We start from the raw sequence: 23,523 nt of genomic DNA, 5'->3' as shown, positions 1-23,523 counted from the left end.
TGTATCAAAATAAAAATTGTAAAAATCTAACAAAAATAATTTGTTACAGAATTATTCTATGACTATTTCATATTAAATTAAACAGTAGACAGTACAAACTATGTACCTGTCAGTGCATGAAATGAAAATATATCTTGATCCATACAATGTACTTTGTCAAAGAATAAATAAATAAAAATAAAATAACGAACATCTTCAAGTAAAATTGTCACAAAAATAAACTTAAATGTAAGGTGAGGGGGATCACAAAGATACCTACAAAGTGGCATAACTGTCACAAAGGAAAAGTCATGAAAACAATACCTTACACAAGTTCTGAAGCAAAGAATTGCAGCATTGATGATAATATCCTACCCCTTGAGAAAGCCCAAATATCAGGTTTATAAACCTATGTTTCTAGCACTTGTAGAAATAGAGAAAGCTTTTGACAACATTAACTGGAATACTCTCTTTCAAATTCTGAAGGTGGCAGGGGTAAAATACAGGGAGCAAAAAGCTATTTACAAATTGTACAGAAAGCAGATGGCAGTTATAAGAGTCGAGGGACATGAAAGGGAAGCAGGGGTTGGGAAGGGAGTGAGACAGGGTTGTAGCCTCTCCCCAGTGTTATTCAATCTGTATATTGAGCAAGCAGTGAAGGAAACAAAAGAAAAATTCAGAGTAGGTATTGAAACCCATGGAGAAGAAATAAAACCTTTGAGGTTCGCTGAAGACATTGTAATTCTTTCAGAGACAGCAAAGGACTTGAAAGAGCAGTTGAATGGAATGGATAGTGTCTTGAAAGGAGGATATAAGATGAACATCAACAAAAGCAAAATGAGGGTATTGGAATGTAGTCGAATTAAGTCAGATGATGCTGAGGGAATTAGATTAGGAAATGAGATACTGAAAGTAGTAAAGGAGTTTTGCTATTTGGTGAGACAAGTAACTGATGATGGTCGAAGTAGAGAGGATATAAAATGTAGACTGGCAATGGCAAGGAAAGCATTTCTGAACAAGAGAAATTTGTTAACATCGAGTATTGATTTAAGTGTCCAGAAGTCGTTTCTGAAAGTATTTGTATGGAGTGTAGCCATGTATGGAAGTGAAACATGGACGATAACTAGTTTGGACAAGAAGAGCATAGAAGCTTTCGAAATGTGGTGCTACAGAAGAATGCTGAAGATTAGATGGGTAGATCACATAACTAATGATGAGGTATTGAATAGGATTGGAGAGAAGAGAAGTTTGTGGCACAACTTGACTAGAAGAAGGGATCGGTTGGTAGGACATGTTCTGAGGCATCAGGGGATCACCAATTTAGTATTGTAGGCAGTGTGGAAGGTAAAAGTCATAGTGGGAGACCAAGAGATGAATACACTGAACAGATACAAAAGGATGTAGGTTGTAGTAGGTACTGGGAGATGACGAAGCTTGCACAGGATAGAGTAGCATGGAGAGCTGCATCAAACCAGTCTCAGGACTGAAGACCACAACAACAACAACAACAACAACAATCTGTAAGCCATTGTTAACACAGTGGAAAAGAGCAAAATTATACAATCACCACCATCTCACAATGAGAAATTTTAGGGTTATGCATTGACAAGAAAAAATTTCCAGGATTTCTTTAACAAAAACACAGTTTCCCAAGAGAAAATACACTATACCCTGGGTGAAAAAACATTTTTTCCATGTTAAGTGACAATATACTTTCCCACTGAGCTATAAAATTTATCAGTCCTGGGAACTGTACAGATTTTACACTCCAGTGTAGAACTTCCTGACACTTTAGAAAAGTAAATCTGACAAAAAGAAAAAAAAATTGCTTTTTGGGAAGATATTTGTGGCAATATGTGCACTGAATAATCTCATACTACAGAAGTCAAAGTATGAATTCCACCAAATACAGTAGCTTCCAAAGCACTGAAATCCTGCTTTCACTGCATGACACACTTTTGTCAGCCAATGATAGCTCGTGTCGCAAGATCTTGTCCCCCAATGGCAGCTGGTATTCAGGACATGTGATGTGGTTAGCCAAATGCAACATCACTCCTAAGTAGCATGAATCCACAAACAGGAGAAATTGATGTTTAAATTTATATGTATATATGCAATACAGCTACAAGTAAAGCTATACTTTCACAGATGATAATGGTCATTACATTTTTTTTCTTTTTTCTGAGAATTTGGCTGGGAACAATCTTAAGAGCACAACTTAAATTGTAGGAGCTGAAAATTTCTGATGAGCACAATTATAAATTTCACTGTGGTCCACCGAATATTTCGTAGATTATGCAGCCGAGTATGTGTTATGTTGAACATTTCGACATTTTAAGCCAGTTATGTGTCAAATTGCTCAAGAACTCGCCTTAATTTTTTAAGGATAATTATACTCTGCCATTGTTATCGCATAGTTTGTAATCTATGAAAGAACTAAAATAAATATGAAGAAGTAACTTCGAAGCTAGGCTCTTTTTACTGTGTCTTATCCTTTACGAGATACCGAACGGAAATATGCCAGAAAAATTTTAAATAATATCACAATTTTCTAATGTTCTAGGACCAACATTTTTTTAAGTGGCAGGTTCTAAATGTGTTTGTTTTGAACCAGAGTCAAATGCTTTGACTGTTACAAAACTCATCGGGTATTATCACATGTAACATAGTTCACTTCTTTTTTTTTTAAGGGTTTTAGGGCGCAAAACTGCTACAATCATAAGCGCCCATTCTGTGGCTTAGGGAAGGGTAAAAAACCAAATGCGAAATCAGCAGCAATGAGACCAAAACTCAAAAAGGGGGGAAACTAAAAGCAGAAGGAAATCTTAGAAATCTACCATTTAAAGGGAGGGAAAGAGGGGGGGGGGTGTTTTACCCAAAAAAGATCTTCAAATGACTGACATCATCTCACTGACACTGATAAACCCGAGGATGCGACCAGCTGAGCACATGTATCTGCTACAATGTAAAATGGAAGACATATCAGGCAACAGATGTAAATGAGAGTGTAGCAGATTAAAACAGGGGCACTGATGTAAAAGGTGCATTACCATCCACAGTTGAAAGTTGTGGGGACAAAGTGGGGGACGATCACCACTTAAAAGGTGTCGATGGCCAAAAAGACCGTGCCCTATACAGAGTCTAGTAAAAATTACCTCCTCCCGATGACTAGGTCAGGAGGAAGAGGTCCAAGCACAGGGATGATGTTTCATGTCCTGTAATTTATTATCAGGAAGTGTAGAACAATGTGCGTGCCATAAAAGTGCAACACGATGACATAAAACACTCCGTAGATCGGTTAAGGGAATCATGCGAACAGCGAGCCGAGGAAGGGAGACTGCAGCCTTGACTGTTATATCAGCTACCTTGTTTCTGTGGATACCATCATGCCCTGGGACTCAGAGGAATGCCACAGAAATGCCGCCCCCCGCTCCCCTCCCAAGTGGAGACAGTCCTCAATCCAGTGGACCAGAGAGTGGACAGGATAAAAAGCTTCGAGGCTGAGGAGAGAGCTGAGCGAATCAGATCATATAATATACTGTATCCACTTATGGCGATGGATGTTTTGGACAGCCTGGAGAACAGTGTAAAGCTCCACGGTAAAAACCGAACACTGGTCGGGAAGCCAAAATCTAATAATTGTCGCCAACAATATAGGCACTCCCAACAACAAATGTTGTTTTTGAGCTGTCAGTGTTAATACATGTGGCATCCTCCATTTGTGCACATAGAGCAGCAAATGCCTGATGATAAATGAGAGGAGGGTACTATCCTCAGGAAGGTGGCAAAGGTCACAGAGCAAGCAGGTCTGGGGGTGAAGCCGAGATGGCGCCACACCCCCAGTTGTCTCTTGACTTTCTTTAGTTTTAGGAAAGTGGAAGGAAAGAGAACGTAGCAGTTGACAGAAGTGGACTCTCGGAGGTAGTAGATAGGAAGGGCGGTATACCGTAAATCCAAGGAAGTGTCAAAAATAAAGGTCATGGGCAGGATGAGCAGGCACGGAAGACAGACAACTAGCATAACGACTCAAAAGGAAAGCTTGCTGATTGGACAGTGGAGGTTCAGCAGTCTCCACGGCGCTGGTGTGCAGGTGTAAAAAGCTCCAGACACTAAACGCAATCCACGGTGGTGGACAGAGTCAAGATGCCAAAGAATAGATGGTTGTTCAGAGGAGTAAACTATTCATCCATAGTGAAATTTTGAGCACACTAAGGCAACATATAGGTGGAGAAGGACCCTCGGTCCACTGCCCAGGAGGTACCATTCAAAACATGGAGTGTGTTGACGGATTGCAGACAGTGAGCCAAAAGACATGAAATGTGGGAGGACCAGCACAGTTTTCTGTCAAACTTAAGTCCCAAGAATTTAGCGATGTCCGCAAATGGAAGGTTGACAGGGGCTAGATTGAGAAAAAGTGGAGGAAACTTTGTACTACACCAAACATTTACACAGATGGTCTTACTGGGAGAAAAGTGGAAGCCAGTTTCGAAACTCCACGAGTGGAGTGCGATCGAGACATCCTTTAAGACGTCGTTCAAGAAGGCTGGTACATTGAGAGCTGTACTAGATCACAAAATTGTTGACAAAGAGGGAGCCCAAGACATCGCAGAGGAGACAATCCATAGCTGGATTTATGGTGATGGCAAACAGTACAACACTTTGCACAGAGCCCTGGGGCACGCTGTTTTCTTGGGGGAAAGTATGGGAGATAGTAGTGTTCACCCGCACATTAAATGTGCACTCTGTCATAAATTCATGAATAAAAAGGGGTAGTCGACCTTGGAAGCCCCAAGAGAACAGTGTTTGGAGGATGCCTGTCCTCCGGCAGGTATCGTGTGCTCTCTCCATGTCAGAAACTATTGCTACTGTTTGCCATTTCCTGAGAAAATTGTTCATGATTGGAGGGAGCAACAAGATGGTCAACTGCAGAAGGATGCTTTCAGGTAAGATGAGTGACCTGATCGCAACAAGATGGTCAACTGCAGAAGGATGCTTTCAGGTAAGATGAGTGACCTGATCATCGATTCTAGGAAAGTGACAGTCATCAAGTGTCAGTAGAGAGAAGAAAAGTGTCCAATCGGCTTGGGAAAACTTCCAGCATCTTGGGCGCATAGATAGCAGTTGTGACTATAATCAAAGGACACATGGAAAATGGTCAGTCGAGTGTGTATCAGCAACAACAAACCATTCAAAATGCTGAGCTAGCTGAACAATACCGACCGAAAGGTCCAAATGAGAGAAATTGTTGTGGAGGCAGACAAAAATGTAGGTTCCCCAGTGTTGGGGCAAACAAGATCCGCTTGCTGAAAGAGGTCAAACAATAGAGAGCCTCGCGGACAACGACACGGAGACCCCAAGTCAGGTGGTGGACATTAAAGTCCTGAACCAACAATAGGGGACCGGGAGCTGACCAAGGAGAAGAAGAAGATCACCTCTTGCCATCGGTGTGCACGATGGAATATGTATAGTACAAAGAGAGAAGGTGTATCCAGAAAGGGAAAGATATAGAGTGACAGCTTGGAAGGAACTGTTTAAGGGGATTGGGTGATAATGGGCAGTATCATGGAATAGAATCATAAGCCCCCATGTGCCAGAGTGCCATGAACAGAGGGGAGATCAAACCGGACTGATTGGAAATGAGGGGGAACAAAGCGATCGTGGGGATGCAGCTTTGTTTACTGGAGACAGAAGACAACCAGGGAGTAGGATCGTAAGAGGATCGACAACTCATCCCTATTGGCTCGAATGCCGCAGATATTCCAATGGATTATTGACATAGGGTGGACAGAAAAGGGAAGAATTTTACCACGGTTGCTGTCAACAACTGCTGAGAGCAGGTGGCTGACAGCGTGGAACAGCATTCAGTCAAAGGCAGAAGATTCTGATCCATAGATTCTTTGGGGGGCAGTTCCTCCCACCAGCGATCGGCCGCCAGTGGCACGTGTTGGTGACACGTAAGATGGCTGAGGGTGTTTACCACTGGGTGGCACTGTAGATGAGACACGCTGTAGGGCGACCAATATTGGGGCTTGTGATTTAGCAGGAGCTTATGAAGGCTGAGCCAGAGAGTGAGCAGGTGATAGTGGGGAGGTTGAATGGGCGATATTTGGGCTGGCCGATCTGATGACCGTGGCACCAGACCACAAGTCTGCGTGGCTACCTCCTTAGTAAGCTGAACAGAGGCAAAGGGCAGTGCTATATTTACCTGCTGGGGGCACTGTGGGATTTCGACTGGTGAGTAACTTATGAGCAGCAAAAGTAGACACCTTTTCCTTCACTCAGATATCCTGAATAATTCGTTCAGCTTTGAAAACAGGGCAGTGCAATCTCTAGAGGAAGCAGCACGGCCTCCCATGCAGTAATTGCAATAAGGGGATGGAGATGGACCATAACCCTCATGGGCAGCTCTGCCACATTAATGCATTTGGCCAGCTTGGAACATGACTGGCTGTTATAATTAAACTGCTGACACCGATAGCAAAGCAAGGACTCAGGGATGTAATGGCGAACTGAAATTATCTCATATCCTGCTTTAATGTTTGATGGAAGCTGAACTCTGTCAAACGTCAAGAAGAGAGTGCGGGTTGATACCAAGTCCTTGTTAACCCTTTTCAGGACTATGTACAGCTGTTATGCCCTGGTCAGACAGATAGTTTTGAATGTCCTCATTGGACAATCCATTGCGTGAGCATGTATAAAACACCCCACATGATGAATTTAAAGTGTGGTGCACGTCCACCCAGCCAGGGAAGGTGTGTAGCAGTGGAGTGTGCAGTAATTTTTGTGCCTGGAGGGCAATGACTGTTTCTAACAATGAGGTGCTGTAATGCCCCAACCACCACCTTAAAGTCAATTAAGAAAGAACATGAAATAGGGAAAGTTATCTCGGCAGTTAAGACATCTTTGCCGATGAGCTAACATGAAAGAGTTTTGTTAACAACTACATTATACACCACTGAGCATATTTGTTAGCGAAATATAAAGAAGAAACATCGTATTTCAGCGATGGACAAATATCCATGTGGCAAATGTGAAATTAATATCTTAAAAGTTAAGTCCAAAGTAATGTCATCAGAGAGAATTTTTATGCGGAAGAGTGTTGTAAGTGCAACGAAGAAATTCAATGAGCCCACAATGCTCTTCCACAGAAGAAGTCGCTTGTTAGAACTCATCCAGTGCAGACGTACGAGGGCAGTTCTGATCTGAATTATTGAGATTGCGAATCGTGACGAGATTGTTTTCGAGTTCAGAAGTGTTTGTTGCATGATGGGATTCATGGCTTAAGAAACTGATTTTATGAACTGAGATGGGAACAGATCGACTCATTTAACCGTGCACTGCGGGTTAATTGAAATCTAATAATGGAATTAGTGAACATTGGACTTGACTTTAAATTAGTTGGACCTTAAGGAGAAGTGAACATTCTGTGAAAGAATACACGCAATTAGTCTTGAGTAGGACCCAAGTACACGACATCGTGAAGATAAAACAATTACACTGAAGTGCTGAGTTGTGGTAATTGCCAAGAAACTATAACTCAATCGGACTGACTTGACTAAACTATTCTGTGAGCGTGTGGTGCAGGAGTTATAAATATTTAGTGACAAAATAACAATAAACTGTTCATTACCAATTAAATACCCGGTGTGGACTACATCATTAAACAGTTTGGTAAATGACTTAATCAACAACTACTCATGAAAGACTATTTCATTGAAGTGCAAATGTTCACGTCATGAGTGGAAAAGTGAACTTTAAAATATTTTCGTATTACGACGCAATCTTACAAAGACTGAATCAAAGAGTATCTCTGGATCTTGCTGCATACCACCACAACAATTCCATAGCAACGAGACAACAGAGTAAGAAGAAACTGTTAACTAAAATATTTCCTCACAATCAGTGGTGTGTGCTATGCGAACGAGAGAAGAATTAATAACTACTGCAGATCTGGGAAATTAACAATACAATATTAATAATAAAAAGCATCAATTATACAAGTTCGCATAAGTGGAAACGCGGACTTGTAATTGAGATACGATGACTACGTGAGGACGCCTTTTCGGAAGTTTTTCATGTTTTTTCGTCCCATTAATCTACGGGGACTGACATCAAATCACATGTCTCTACACTGGCGCGAGAGCTGTGGCAATAGCAGCTCAAATGCGTCGACTACATCAGCAAGCGGTTGGAGTCCGGGGGCACGCGACACAGTGCCATTTCGTTATCAGGAACAAGACTTTACCGGACCTGCAAGTGCGTCAACACCTTTCTGAATAATGAAAGGACTGACTGTGGAGAAGTCTTGACCTTCATCAGACCGATAAACAACTAGGAACTGTGGCACTGACAGATGAATTGTCTGTGGCTGAGATTCATCAATCTTTTGCTTATGAGCAGAAGTTGTAGACATATAGGAAACCATTCCAAAAGTATCCCCCATTATTACCGCCGATGGCACACTCTTTCCTCGTGGTACCCTCTCTGAGGGAACTCCCAGATAAGGTGATTGTTCACACCTCAGGTCACACCTCCCCTCAGGTCACACCTCCCGAGGAACGGACGGAGGGACCAACTGGCACATTTGGAAGGTACCAACTCGGGTAATCACCCCTCCCTGGGCTTGGTCTTTACCAGGGGGTACATATGTGTTCTACCTGATTACCTGGGGTGGGAAATTACATGTTACCCAGTCACCGGCTACGCATGGGAACGTGTGGGTCGGCCTTAAGACACACACAGGGAGGAAAGAAAGAGAAAAGGAGGAACAAAGAAAAGGAAAGAAGAGAGGTCTCAAACGCTCCAGCAGAGAAGAGGGTAAAGAGAAGAGTCAAGGAAAAGAGAAGGACAAAGGGAGGACAGAGACTTTCCAGCATAGAGAGGAAAGGAGAGAAGCTATGTCTTACAGTTACAAGCATCCGTTGCCAGACGTACACACAAAACCAACTCCCAAAGAGGTAGAAGGGGAAAGGAAGAGGGGGGAGGGGGGGGGTCAAAGGATGGGACATGGGGAAGGATAAGGATGTGGAAAAGGATGTACGCAACCCGGAAAGGAAAGAGCTGCACTAGCTCGGGGTCCCGTGTTTGCCATGCACATGTGCACAAAAGAGTTGTGGACCCCCTGCAGGGATAGTTCATCTTGTGTGAAAGAAAATTTACTTTGAAAGCGATGATTCTCCAAGTGCTGTTCACAATATTTTCCTGCAACCTGTTATAAACGTAAACAGTTGTGTACATCATGCTCATCAAAAGCAGTTTGTTGTTACAAAATCTTCACCATAAAGCCTTCCACGCATTTTGCTGTTGGCAAATGTTTCTGCTCTGTGTTTTGTTGTTCTCAATGGCACATTTTCTTTGCAGCTAATGTTTTACTTTTGTGTTATTCTCTTGTTTATGTTTGACTGCTGCAGTAATATCCTGCAGTAGTTGGCTAAAGTAAAATTCTTTGTTGGAGAAGCGGTTCTTACCAGTCAAAATCATTACAGTAATTTACCTGAAAACTGTAACAACGAAAAATTTCCAGACTTCTAACAAATTCCCACATTTTTCTCAGATTTCCTTGTTGTCCTGGAGCCTATATACCCCGAATTTATGCTGTATTCAATGCAATATATTAAAAGCAAACATTCCAAGACTTACCAAGTGGGAAAGCACCGGTAGACAGGCACAATAAATAAAACACACAAACACACACACAGAATTTCTAGCTTTCGCAACCGACGGTTGCTTCTTCAGGAAAGAGGGAAGGAGAGGGAAAGACGAAAGGATGTGGGTTTTAAGGGAGAGGGTAAGGAGCCATTCCAATCCCGGGAGTGGAAAGACTTACCTTAGGGGGAAGAAAGGACAGGTGTACACTCGCACACACGCACATATCCATCCGCACATACGCAGACACAAGCAGACATCTGTAAAGGCAAAGAGTTCGGGCAGAGATGTCAGTCGAGGCGGAAGTACAGAGGCAAAGAAGTTGTTGAAAGACAGGTGAGGTATGAGCGGCGGCAACTTGAAATTAGCGGAGGTTGAGGCCTGGCGGATATCGAGAAGAGAGGATATACTGAAGGGCAAGTTCCCCTCTCCGGAGTTCGGATAGGTTGGTGTTGTTGGGAAGTATCCAGATAACCCAGATGGCGTAACACTGCCAAGATGTTCTGGCCATGCACCAAGGCATGTTTAGCCACAGGGTGATCCTCATTACCAACAAACACTGTCTGCCTGTGTCCATTCATGCGAATGGGCAGTTTGTTGCTCCTCATTCCCACATAGAAAGCGTCACACTGTAGGCAGGTCAGTTGGTAAATCACTTGGGTGCTTTCACACGTGGCTCTGACTTTGATCGTGTACACCTTCCGGGTTACAGGACTGGAGTAGGTGGTGGGGGGAGGGTGCATAGGACAGGTTTTACACCAGGGGCGGTTACAAGGGTAGGAGCCAGAGGGTAGGGAAGGTGGTTTGGGGATTTCATGGGGATGAGCCGAGAGGTTACGAAGGTTAGGTGGACGGCGGAAAGACACTCTTGGTGGAGTGGGGAGGATTTCATGAAGGATGGATCTCATTTCGGGGCAGGATTTTAGGAAGTCGTATCCCTGATGGAGAGCCACATTCAGAGTGTGATCCAGTCCCGGGAAGTATCCTGTCACAAGTGGGGCACTTTTAGGGTTCTTCTGTGAGAGGTTCTGGGTTTGAGGGGATGAGGAAGTGGCTCTGGTTATTTGCCTCTGTACCAGGTAGGGAGGGTAGTTGCGGGATGCGAAAGCTGTTTTCAGGTTGTTGGTGTAATGGTCGAGGGATTCAGGACTGGAGCAGATTCGTTTGCCACGAAGGCCTAGGCTGTAGGGAAGGGACCGTTTGATATGGAATGGGTGGCAGCTGTCATAATGGAGGTACTGTTGCTTGTTGATGGGTTTGATGTCGACGGATGTGTGAAGCTGGCCATTGGACAGATGGAGGTCAACGTCAAGGAAAGTGGCATGGGATTTGGAGTAGGACCAGGTGAATCTGATGGAACCAAAGGACAAGTTGAGGTTGGAGAGGAAATTCTGGAGTTGTTCTTCACTGTGAGTCCAGATCATGAAGATATCATCAATAAATCTGAACCAAACTTTGGGTTGGCAGGCTTGGGTAACCAAGAAGGCTTCCTCTAAGTGACCCATAAGTAGGTTGGCATACAAGGGGGCCATCCTGGTACCCATGGCTGTTCCCTTTAATTGTTGGTATGTCTGGCCTTCAAAAGTGAAGAAGTTGTGGGTCAGGATGAAGCTGGCTAAGGAGACGAGGAAAGAGGTTTTAGGTAGGGTGTCAGGTGATCGGCGTGAAAGGAAGTGCTCCATTGCAGCAAGGCCCTGGACATGCGGGATATTCGTGTATAGGGAAGTGGCATCAATGGTTACAAGGATGGTTTCTGGGGGTAACAGACTGGGTAAGGATTCCAGGTGTTCGAGAAAGTGGTTGGTGTCTTTGATGAAGGATGGGAGACTGCATGTAATGGGTTGAAGGTGTTGATCTACGTAGGCAGAGATATGTTCTGTGGGGGCTTGGTAACCAGCTACAATGGGGCAGCCGGGATGTTTGAGTTTGTGTATTTTAGGAAGTAGGTAGAAGGTAGGAGTGCGAGGTGTCGGTGGGGTCAGGAGCTTGATGGAGTCAGGTGAAAGGTTTTGTAGAGGGCCTAAGGTTCTGAGGATTCCTTGAAGCTCCGCCTGGACATCAAGAATGGGATTACCTTGGCAAACTTTGTATGTAGAGTGGTCTGAAAGCTGATGCAGTCCCTCAGCCACATACTCCCGACGATCAAGTACCACGGTCGTGGAACCCTTGTCAGACGGAAGAATGATGATGGATCGGTCAGCTTTCAGATCACGGATAGCCTGGGCTTCGGCTGTGGTGATGTTGGAAGTAGGATTAAGGTTTTTCAAGAAAGATTGAGAGGCAAGGCTGGAAGTGAGAAATTCCTGGAAGGTTTGGAGAGGGTGATTTTGAGGAAGAGGAGGTGGGTCCCACTGTGATGGAGGACGGAACTGTTCCAGGCAGGGTTCAATTTGGATAGTGTCTTGGGGAGTTGGATCATTAGGAGTGGGATCAGGATTATTTTTCTTCATGGCAAAGTGATATTTCCAGCAGAGACTACGAGTGTAGGACAGTAAATATTTGACAATGGCAGTTTGGTTGAACCTGGGAGTGGGGCTGAAGGTGAGGCCTTTGGATAGGACAGAGGTTTCGGATTGGGAGAGAGGTTTGAAGGAAAGGTTAACTACTGAATTGGGGATTTGTGGTTCCAGATTGTGTTGACTAGAATTTTGAGGTGTTGGGGAGAGTGGAGCTCGAAGTGGGAGATTGAGTAGATGGGAGAGACTGGGTCTGTGTGCAATGAGAGGAGGTTGAGGTTTGTTGGAAAGGTTGTGGAAGGTGAGTGAGTTGCCTTTCCGGAGGTGGGAAACCAGGAGATTGGATAGTTTTTTGAGGTGGAGGGTGGCATGCTGTTCTAATTTGCGGTTGGCTTGTAGGAGGATGCTATGAACAGCTGGTGTGGATGTGGGAGAGGAAAGATTGAGGACTTTGATTTGGGATAGGAGTTGACGGGTGTGTTCATTGGCCGAGTCGATGTATAGGTGAAGGATTAGGCGGGTGAGGGCTATGGATTGTGCAGTTTGGAACTGGTATAAGGACTGATGGAAAGAAGGATTGCAGCCAGAGATGGGAACTTTAAGTGTGAGGCCTTTGGAGGTAATGCCAAATGTCAGACAAGCCTGAGTAAATAAAATATGGGAGCGTAATCTGGCTAGGGTGAAGGCATGTTTGCCGAGGGAATGTAAATAAAATTTAATGGGGTCGTTGTAGGGATGTTGTGAGGTTGACATGGTATTGGGAGGTGGAAAGGTAACATGAGGTTAAAGTGAAAATAAATAGTTATACATATATGGAGAGATAAAGGTGTGAAAAAAGTCGAAAAACTGTTGGTTTGAAATGAGCTATGTTGATCCTGTGCTGAACTTAGGTTGGTGTGAAGGTTAGGTAGTTGTGTTGTCTCCAAAACACGTTAAAGGGTGGGGAAATTCAGGAAAATTTCGAAAAAACTGCGTGTAAATGTATTCAAAGGACTGGTTTTGTACTGGCAGATTATAAAAATGAGGCTAACAATTGTCTGACGAAGAAATAATAACGTTCAAACCTGTGGGAAGCTGCTAAAAAATGATCGGTTATGTGTGAAAAATGGGAATGGAAATAAAACGAAAATGGTTGGAAATAGTTGAGATGGTTGTTTAATGAGTGAAAGGAAATGAAGCTGTGAAATAGTATTCACGAGTTTACATGAAATGTTTGTGAACTTGGAACAGTGGATTTTATAGCAGCGGTAATGTTCAAAGCGTTAAAAGTTTTTAGGTTATGGTTTGGAAGTAAATTACATATTATTGAGTATAATTAGGCAGGATAAAATGTATGGTAGATTACGGAAAAAGGGAAGATGAATACAAGGTGAAACTACTTGTACAAACAAAAAGAGAAAGTAAGATGATAGAAAGATTTCAAAATGCAACAGAGACAATAACAAACGTAATTGTTGGGTTCAAATTAATGATGTAAATAAAATAGAAAGAAACTTCCACATGGGAAAAATATATTAAAAACAAAGATTCGAAGACTTTCCAAGTGGGAAAGCACTGGTAGACCCTTCTTTGGATCTTCTCTATCTCGTCTGTCAAACCGATCTGGTATGGATTCCACACTGATGAGCAATACTCGAGTATAGTTCAAACGAGTGTCTTGTAAGCCACGTTCTTTGTTGATGGACTACATTTTCTAAAGACTCTCCCAATGAATATCTACCTGGTACTCCGCTTACCAACAATTAATTTTATATGATCATTCCACTTCAAATCATTCCGTACACATACTCCCAGATATTTTACAGAAGTAACTGTTACCAATGTTTGTTCCGCTATCATATAATCATAAAATAAAGGATCCAACTTTCTATGTATTCACAATATATTACATTTGTCTATGTTATGGGTCAGTTGCCACTCCCTGCACCAAGTGAGTATCCGCTGCAGATCTTCCTGCATTTCACTGCAATTTTCTAATGCTGCAACTTCTCTGTATACTACAACATCATCTGCGAAAAGCCGCACAGAACTTCCAACAACATCTACTAGGTCATTTACATATATTGAGAAAAGCAATGGTCCCATATCACTCCCCTGCAGCACACCAGAGGTTACTTTCATGTCTGTAGATGTCTCTCCATTGAGAACAACATGCTGTCTTCTGTTTGCTAAAAACTCTTCAATCCAGCCACACAACTGGTCTGATATTCCGTAGGCTCTTACTTAGTTTATCAGGCTCCAGGAACAGTATCAAACGCCTTCCGGAAGTCAAGAAAAATAGCATCTACCTGGGAGCCTGTATCTAATATTTTCTGGGTCTCATGGACAAATAAAGCGAGTTGGGTCTTACACGATCGCTGTTTCTGGAATCCATGTTGGTTCCTACAGAGTAGATTCTCGGTTTCCAAAAACGACATGATACACGAGCAAAAAACATGTTCTAATATTCTGCAACAGATCGACGTCAGAGACATAGGTCTATAGTTTTGCGCATCTGCTCAATGACCCTTCTTGAAGACTGGGACTGCCTGTACTCTTTTCCAATCATTTGGAACCTTCCTCTAGAGACTTGCGGTACATGTCTGTAGTAACATGTGCAGTTTTCTAGACAAGAAAATACTTTTTGGGGCCAATCTGTACAAATGAGCATGATGAGGATAACTATGACTCGGATAAATATCACGAACGTGTTCCCGAGTGCAAATGTGTTTGAGAAGTTGTTGCTAAACAGGTAGATGGAATAATTCTTTATGCAAGTAAGAAACATTGTTTGCATTGCTGTTGTTACTGTGAATTTATGTGACACTGATGGCCGGGGCTGTCATAACTTCTATTTGACAAACTCTAAATTTTCTCACAAACTGACTAAAAATGGACACAATTTGAAAGCAAAAACAGGGGCAGTTCATTTAAGCTTTAGGAAGTGAGAGATGTGTGCAAATTGCCCCTTCTAGATGGGAGATTGTGAATCATTGCAGTGAGTCACTCACACGAGCGAGTCTGCTGCCCAGGCACGTCAGAGAACAGTTGCCCTTCACTAAGTCACGCTGTGTTCAAAGGTAAGAAGTAGTCACTGTTGCACCTGTGGCCATATTTGAAAAAAACTACAGAGGAGGAGAATAACGTTGTGCGGTCACCATAATACTGTCGCTAGACTGTACAGGATGTAGAGGAATAATAGATTTAATACAATGACACAGCTGCACATTTAGTGTTTTGCCAGTCAATGGCACTCCAAAGTATTCGAATTCACGAAGCACAAATTAAAAATTTTTTGGTGACTTAGTAGGTTAAACATATTTTTTCCCAAAAAAACAAAAGACACCTCAGATTAACACCTAGATCATTTATGTAAATCAGGAACAGCAGAGGGCCTATGAAACTACCTTGCGGAATGCCAGATATCACTTCTGTTCTACTCAATGATTTACCATCTATCGTTACGAACTGTGACCTCTCTGAGAGGAAATCACGAATGCAGTCACACAAATGAAGTGTGCTGTAAATACAGTTAGTAGTAAAGAAGCAGTACATTAAAATGTCATGCACAATGCAGCACTCATCTCAGTATTTGACTTGATACCTCCTGAAATATCTTCTCATCTCAGTATTTGACTCAATACCTCCTGAAATATCTTTTGTACAGCAATATATTTTTGGATATATAAAAAATCTCCTCATCGAGTGGTGGCGGAACACACACATAAAAGAGGGTTTTAATTAGACATGCTTTTGCAACCAGTAGCTCCTCCTTCAGGCAGAATGGTTGAAGGCGATGGAAGAGGAGTGAAGAAAACACACTGGAGAGGTCTAGGAAAAGAGATACATTTCGGAAAAGTCCCCCAGAACTGTGGTTCAGGGAAGACTTTCTGCACGGGATGAGATGGAAAGACAGACTGTTGGGGACTGCACCGGGCGAGATTTGAAAAGCGAGAGCTTAAAGATGGAAGATGGGGTAATATGCATACAGAGAACATTGTGCACGAGTTAATGAGAGTGAAAAGATAAGTGCATTGTACGTAACAGAGGACGGGAAAGAAAATGAAACACATAGAAAAATAAAACGGCCTGAAGAAAACAGCAGTTACTGTGAAGAAATGCTGAGATGGAAGACATTAAATTAAGGCCAGGTGGGTGGCGAGAACTCTCTCTGGTGCCGTGTGAAGGGAAGCTGCAACAGTTGTCGCTGTGCCAACAGCCCTCGATGCTCCCTATGTCGTCAGACAGTCCACGTCGTATACTTTTCTTACTGCAAATGACCTGTTTCCTGACTACAAACATAACATGGCTATACAATCTATCCTGGCTGAGGGAACAACGTGTCTCTGTCGAGATCCTGCATCGACTCCAGTACAGATCCCCAAAACTGTCAATGTTGTATTCACACTATAGTTGTGGGATCCCAAACGATGTGAGCTGTAATATTGCTGGATGACACACGACAGTCTCTACAAGCCATGAGCCTGCTGCTGTTGTATTCTGACACATCCCAGTTTACATTTCTCCATCTTACTAGAGGTATAATGTGGTCTTTTCACAAATGACATCTAATGTGATTTCTTAACGAAAAAATCACAGTGTAATATTTCCTTACATAAAGAATGTAGCTAGAGTTATTGCTAAGAATTTTGAGTGATTGTGCTGAAATACCGATTGTCTGCATATACAAACACTTACCGTATTTACTTTATTATAAGATGAGGCTTTTCCTAAACTCATTCCTAAACTGCAGGATCATCTGATCTCATATTCGCAGATGAAGCTATTGCTGCTGCAGTCAACATTTTCACATTGTTTAGTGGAGCATATAAAGGTCATAATACATTTAGAGATGAAGCTTTGTCTCTGAGGTCACATGCAGATCAATTTTGAAGAATTTGGAAGGGCAGGGGAAAGGGGGAGGGGGATGGCAGATGTGTTCTCAGTTCCCATCAAAACCTTCCAAACTGCAACGTATTCTGATAAACAGACAAATAATTGTGATAGTAAATACATAAATTTCACAGTTGTACTATTAGGATGATGATTACAAGCAGTGGTACCACAGAAAACAGGGTTAGAGGCAAAAGAGGTAGAAAAGGAAACAGTCCACATGTTAATGAAAACCATATATTTTCCTTTATTTTAACTCCTTATCATAAAACCCTTAGTTACCTCAGTTTTATTATTTTGACACATTCTTAAAGTCGCTAGTGTACTTGGGCAGCTTCAAAATAGACCTCTGAAACAATAAAACTCCATTTATATCTGTTTCAGAACTGATAATTAAGTGTTCAGCCACTACAGGCCACATGGTATTGCGTTTGTACCTGACCGTCGTGTTTTCTTTGAGGTGGTTGCCACTAGGTATCGTCTTTACTGTGTGCAGCTTTAGATGCTCAACAATGAAACACGTGCTTCTCAGCCGTTCTCCTGTATTGTTGTTTACGCAATGCTTTTAAAAAGGATTACTATAGTGATCCTGAGTTTGACATTGAATTAAAGCAGCTTAGAAAGTGAAGAAGAATGTGACATTACTTCATTAGAGACTGAAAGTGACGACAGTTCGTCAGTCGAGTGACAAGTACTTGCCAGTGGTACGAGATAAATATGTCAAATGTGCTCTGGCCAGCTCCTATGAGACTTCTGTTCACAGGAAACCATTGTGAAATACGTGCTTAGAATTGACAGCTACAAGGAAACTAACAAATGGTTTCAAGTTTTAGATCTTTTAGTCAAAGTCTTGTGCCCAAGTATGCTCGGGATTGTATTATTGGTGATGTTCAAAATTTTGTAACTTACAGTTTTGAGCTCTAAGAGTCATCTTTATATTTCAGTATGTAACGTCCATCAATATATAATGTTTTTCATTAATAAAAAATTACTATTTTATGGAACATAATTTGAAAAAGAAATTGTTGAGGTGTTAATGCTCCTTGTATTATCAAATATAGACAGTCACAAATGAAATAAGTTTAGAATAGGTACAATATTAACATTTTAGACATAAACATTATGTCAATAAAACAGTTTGTCACTCTGTTAGTCAGGGTATGTTAAAATAAATGTTTCTAAAGAAGCTTCACGGGCAAGCAGGGTGCAGGGGTTTGGGTAGATCTTCTCATATTCGGGGTCGTCTTATACTTGGGTAGAAACAGTAGTAAACTTTGTGCAGATTTGACAAATGTTCCATTCTACCTCTGTGATATTGCAGTTTTAATAGCCAGCTGCATATTTTATTTAATGTCTCGACTTATGATTCTTTTTTAATTCAGTTTCAGTCATGACATTTACAAGTGACACACACAATTCTCAACTACTTCACCAGTTACAGTTTTATTACTCAGCAAATTACTCTGTTTGCACTACACTGCAAAGCCAGCAACATCACTTACACTTCGAGATGTTCCAGACGGTCGATCTCCGAGAAGGCAGTAGGCGACAGCTTTCTAGTGTGAGTGATGGAGAGCTGCCGCAAAGAGGGACATCCGCGGCAGATGGCAATTACTGTGTTATCTTCCACGCCACATCCGTATGGTAGACCCAGCACTTTCAGTTCTTGCAGTCCTCCATTTCTTAAAAACACAATCGAGTACACAGTTTATGTTGTGCCATATTATTTTGTCTTTATAATGAAAAATAATAATAATAATAATAATAATAATAATAAGAGACAGCAATCTGACACATTCTGCTTACAATGACAGGACACACCCTGCTCACCAGTTTTTATAACTTTAGGATGCTAATCAGGTGCCACAAGAAAGTAACTCTTGCGAAAGGATATAGGTCACAACACTACATTTTTTGGAAATATCCAAGTCAAATGACCCAAGGTGCTATGTGATTTGGAGCAAGTACAATTTTAGAACACTAAAAAATAAGGAAATTGTAACTATATTAATTTTACAGATATCAAAATCCTAATTTCAATTTGTTTCAGATATGCTCAACTGATCATGGACTGTGGTGACACTCGGATATCGAGGTGATCATTATACAGGATGGAAAAATAAAACCAGCCAGAACACGAGATCAGAGAGGCATAGGCAACCTCAATTTGAGCAAAATTTCATGGTCGGCAAGCTCCTGCTGTAGAACAGCAGCCGATCAGCTACGAGCACACAGAAGTGTGTCCGATATGAGGATGTGTCTAGTAGTGTAATTTTGTCAGAATACAGTGCTACTGAACTTGTTGGGATAAAAGTTAATTCAGGCTATCTCTACATTAGGGAAAAAAGAATGTATGGCCTTTACATTTCAGTAATGAATCTTACAGTACCTCATGTCAACTATCTTAGCGCAGAATGAGATTTTGACTCTGCAGGGGAGTGTACGCTGGTATGAAACTTCCTGGCAGATTAAAACTGTGTGCCGGACCGATACTCGAACTCAGAACCTTTGCCTTTCGCAGGCAAGTGCTCTACCAACTGAGCTACCCAAGCACGGCTCACACCCTGCGAAAGGCAAAGGTCCCGAGTTCGAGTCTTGCTCCGGCACACAGTTTTAATCTATCTTAGTGCAGTGCTGTTTCTCCAGTACCAATTAGTATCTTCACAAATTAATGATATTATAGTGCTGTTGGCATAATTGGATTTAATAGTCTACCATTACCCAGTAAACATAACAGAAAATTCACGTGTCATGTGACTAGCCGTGGATATGAATTTAAAGTTTCACCAAATTTGACAGATCAGCTGAAACTATCATCTGCAGCTAATTTAAATAGTAACTGGGCTCTTTAGTGTAAAAGGTAATTATGCTACAGAAAGTTAGTTCAAATGCACTCACTTTTCGACGTTCTCATCACCGATCAGCTGTAGTTCCTCAACGATGCAGTTACGACCTACAGTTATTCAGAAAATTTTTGTCAATTCTATGTCCTCTTCCGTGCTCCGAATTGATCAGTCATGTTGTTTTTCTCTGTCTTACATATGACCAAAACTACTCAGTCGTTTATGTCATACAACTGAGATTGTGAAAATTAAAGGTTCTTAAAATGTATACATCTGTGGCACATCTCACACTGAAGTATCACCCATTACCATAGACATGCTTTGTGGTGGAAGCCTTGCTGACTGTGGCCAACTGGTACAAGACCTGTGTTCACATTATTAGTTTACTTGTCAATTTATATGTTGCAGAGATTACAAACTTTGACAATTCATCCTTGGTCCAGAGTCTGCTTTCTGTACTTTTTTTTTTTTTACTGGTAACAGAGTGTTTTACAACTCCTATTGCAGCCTTGTAGGACTTGTAGAGGGGACTTAGCATACAAGTTTTTCATAATGAGCCCATGTCTCTTTGAATGTAAAATAAGTTTGAAGATCAGAAAACTTTCGAGTCCTCCACTTCACAGCGCACACAGCCACTGAGAAGAGCGTGCTGTTGTCACAAGCTGTTGTAATAATGACATCACATACCATTTTCCTCTGACTACAACAATGGTTGCAAGAAACTGGTACATTTACAACTATAGTGATCTTCTGTGGTGCTTCACAAACCGGCCAAACTCTTGACTTTGGAGAGAATGTCCTTAACCACATAGAATGAGTACTCTAAACACTGGCTGTAATGCATGCTCCTACAGAAAGTCAGAGCTCATTACCTCCACTGTGTGCACGTCTGTATATGGTGTAGTGGAAGACACAGAAGTGATCTGACCTTCAAACCTCTGTTGCGTCCAAATGCTAAATTTGCAGACGTGGGTTCTTTACCAGATTTTATGTGACAAGTCACCTTCACAACCTTAGGAACCTGTAACAGCAATTGTGAAAATCTTTCTTTAAGTGTTTTTTTGGAAACATAAATATGAAAAGCAAAAATGTTACACACACACACACACACACACACAATATTTCTTTAAGACTCATGAAGAGAGTAGTCTTGGTGATTAATTTTGTCATGTACTCTACTAACACACACACAAAGGATTGGAAAAGGGCACAGGTCATCCCCATTTTCAAGAACGGACATCGAACAGATGTGCAGAACTATAGACCTATATCTCTAATGTCGATCAGTTGTAGAATTTTGGAACACGTATTATGTTCAAGTATAATGACTTTTCTGGAAACTAGAAATCTACTCTATGGGAATCAGCATGGGTTTCGGAAGAGATGATCGTGTGAAACTGAGCTCATGCTATTTGTCCAAGAGACTCAGAGGGCCATAGACACGGGTTCCCAGGTAGATGCCGTGTTTCTTGACTTCTGAAAGGCATTCGATACCGTTCCCCATAGTCGTTTAATGAACAAAGTAAGAGCATATGGTCTATCAGACCAACTGTGTGCTTGGATTGAAGAGTTCCTAGATAACATAACACAGCATATCATTCTCAATGGATAGAAGTCTTCCGAAGTAAGAGTGTCGTAGGACCGTTGCTTTTCACAATATACATAAATGACCTTGTGGATGACATCGGAAGTTCACTGAGGCTTTTTGCAGATGTTGCTGTGATATATCAAGAGGTTGTAACAATGGAAAATTGTACTGAAATGCAGGAGGGTGAATTGACGCAAGGTGCAGGGAATGGCAATTGAATCTCAAAGTAGACAAGTGTAATGTGCTGCGAATACACAGAAAGAAAGATCCCTTATCATTTAGCTACAAAATAGCAGGTCAGCAACTGGAAGCAGTGAATTCCATAAATTATCTGGCAGTACGCAGTAAGAGTGATTTAAAATGTAATGATCATATAAAGTTGATCGTCGGTAAATCAGATGCCAGACTGAGATTCATTGGAAGAATCCTAAGGAAATGCAGTCCGAAAACAAAGGAAGGAGGTTAGAGTACGCTTGTTCGCCCACTGTTTGAACACTGCTCAGCAGTGTGGGATCCGTACAAGATAGGGTTGATAGAAGAGATAGAGAAGATCCAATGGAGAGCAGTGTGCTTCATTACAGGATCATTTAGTAATCACGAAAGCATTACGGAGATGATAGATAAACTCCAGTGGAAGACTCTGCACGAGAGACGCTCAGTAGCTCGGTACGGGCTTTTGTTGAAGTTTCGAGAACATGAGGATAAAATCAGAGAGATTAGAGCCCACACAGAGGCATACCGACAACCCTACTTTCCACAAACAATACGAGACTGGAATAGAAGGGAGAACTGATTGAGGTACTGTTTGTTTTCTCTAGCTCGCCAAAGTGTTTCTTCTGAAAACTCTACACTTCTGCTCTCTGGTGAGGTGAGTGGCCTCCTTTACTTTATAACATTTACATTAGGACTGCCAGATCTTTGGTTGGTTGGTCCATTTGAAGCCACCAAACTTGAGTAACCATGATGGCTGAGAGACCTAACTCCTGCTGGCTTAGTACATGTATGTAGTAACAAATTGCCCACCATACTATATTTATGTGAGGGTGAGATGTATCTGCCTAAAAAGTTAATATTATACCTGTTCTAAATTTATGCCATTTTAATTGAATTAACTGTGAGTTCTTATTGAAACATTGTAAATTAACTAAACAGACACTGTTTCTAGCCTTGTTTCACAATTTATTATTAATATTATTGCACAACCTAGGTTTTGGGCTATAAGCCCATTTTCAAGTACATTACTGATCCTCAAAGATAATACATCGATAAACGTGATGACGAGGCAAAGGTAATATCAATCTCCTGGGTATCGATCCATAGCTTAGTGTACACTTACATCAATGACCTTTTTTTTTAACAAATTACATCCACTATTACACATTCACCAATTATACTACAATGACTGGACTAAAGTCGTGCAACAGCTAAGACATTTTTAACTACGATGGACTGGGGCCCAAAGTATTGCTTCTATCCTGGGGTCATAATCTCAACTATTCACCACTTTTATATGAGATAACAACCCCAGGATGGAAGGAAAACTTTGAGCCTCAGTCCATCGTAGTTAAAAATGTCTTAGCTGTTGCACGACTTTAGTCCAGTCATTTTAGTATAATTGGTGAATGTGTAATAATGGATGTAATTTGTTAAAAAAATGGTCATTGATGCAAGTGTACATTAAGCTGGATTGATACCCAGGTAGTTGAGATTATCTTTGCGGCATAATCACGTTTATCGATGTATTATCATCTTTGGGAATCAGTACTGTACTCTAAAATCTAGGTCGTGCAATAACATTAATAATAAATTGTGAGACAAAGCTAACAACAGTGTTTGTTTAGTTAAATTATGCCATTTATTGATTGACTACATCTTGATAATGCAAGGAGAAATAAACTAAAAGAAATGGTTTCCATTAACTAGCGGTCTGTTTTCTTTTCTACATTTTTCACTTACTAATCTGCCATCTGCAGTATCAGTACTTTTAATCATCACCATGCTAATAACGCAAGCGCAACATTTATATCTACATTCTCACAAATATTTCACTGTTTCCTCCAAATATGTTGCAATTTCTGATGTGATTACCGGGGCATCTCAGAATACAGCTGTTTTCATCCAAATACATGTAGGATTTTGC

At 41.5% G+C, this 23,523-nt stretch overlaps 1 protein-coding gene across 4 annotated transcripts in view; it reads right to left on the bottom strand.

The window, feature by feature from the left end:
• Positions 1 to 23,523, bottom strand: part of LOC126293387 (F-box/LRR-repeat protein 7-like) — a 162,913-nt gene that overhangs the window by 23,168 nt on the left and 116,222 nt on the right. For all 4 annotated transcript variants that reach the window (XM_049986595.1, XM_049986596.1, XM_049986598.1 and 1 more), the window contains exon 6: positions 18,455 to 18,634. In XM_049986595.1, coding sequence (XP_049842552.1) covers positions 18,455 to 18,634 — 180 coding nt within the window. The remainder of the gene's footprint in view (positions 1 to 18,454; positions 18,635 to 23,523) is intronic.

The sequence above is a fragment of the Schistocerca gregaria genome, chromosome 10 (assembly GCF_023897955.1).
Source record: "Schistocerca gregaria isolate iqSchGreg1 chromosome 10, iqSchGreg1.2, whole genome shotgun sequence".
Lineage (NCBI taxonomy): Eukaryota > Metazoa > Arthropoda > Insecta > Orthoptera > Acrididae > Schistocerca > Schistocerca gregaria.
The sequence above is the reverse complement of the archived record's forward strand: the minus strand, read 5'-3'. Positions and strand labels throughout refer to the sequence as shown.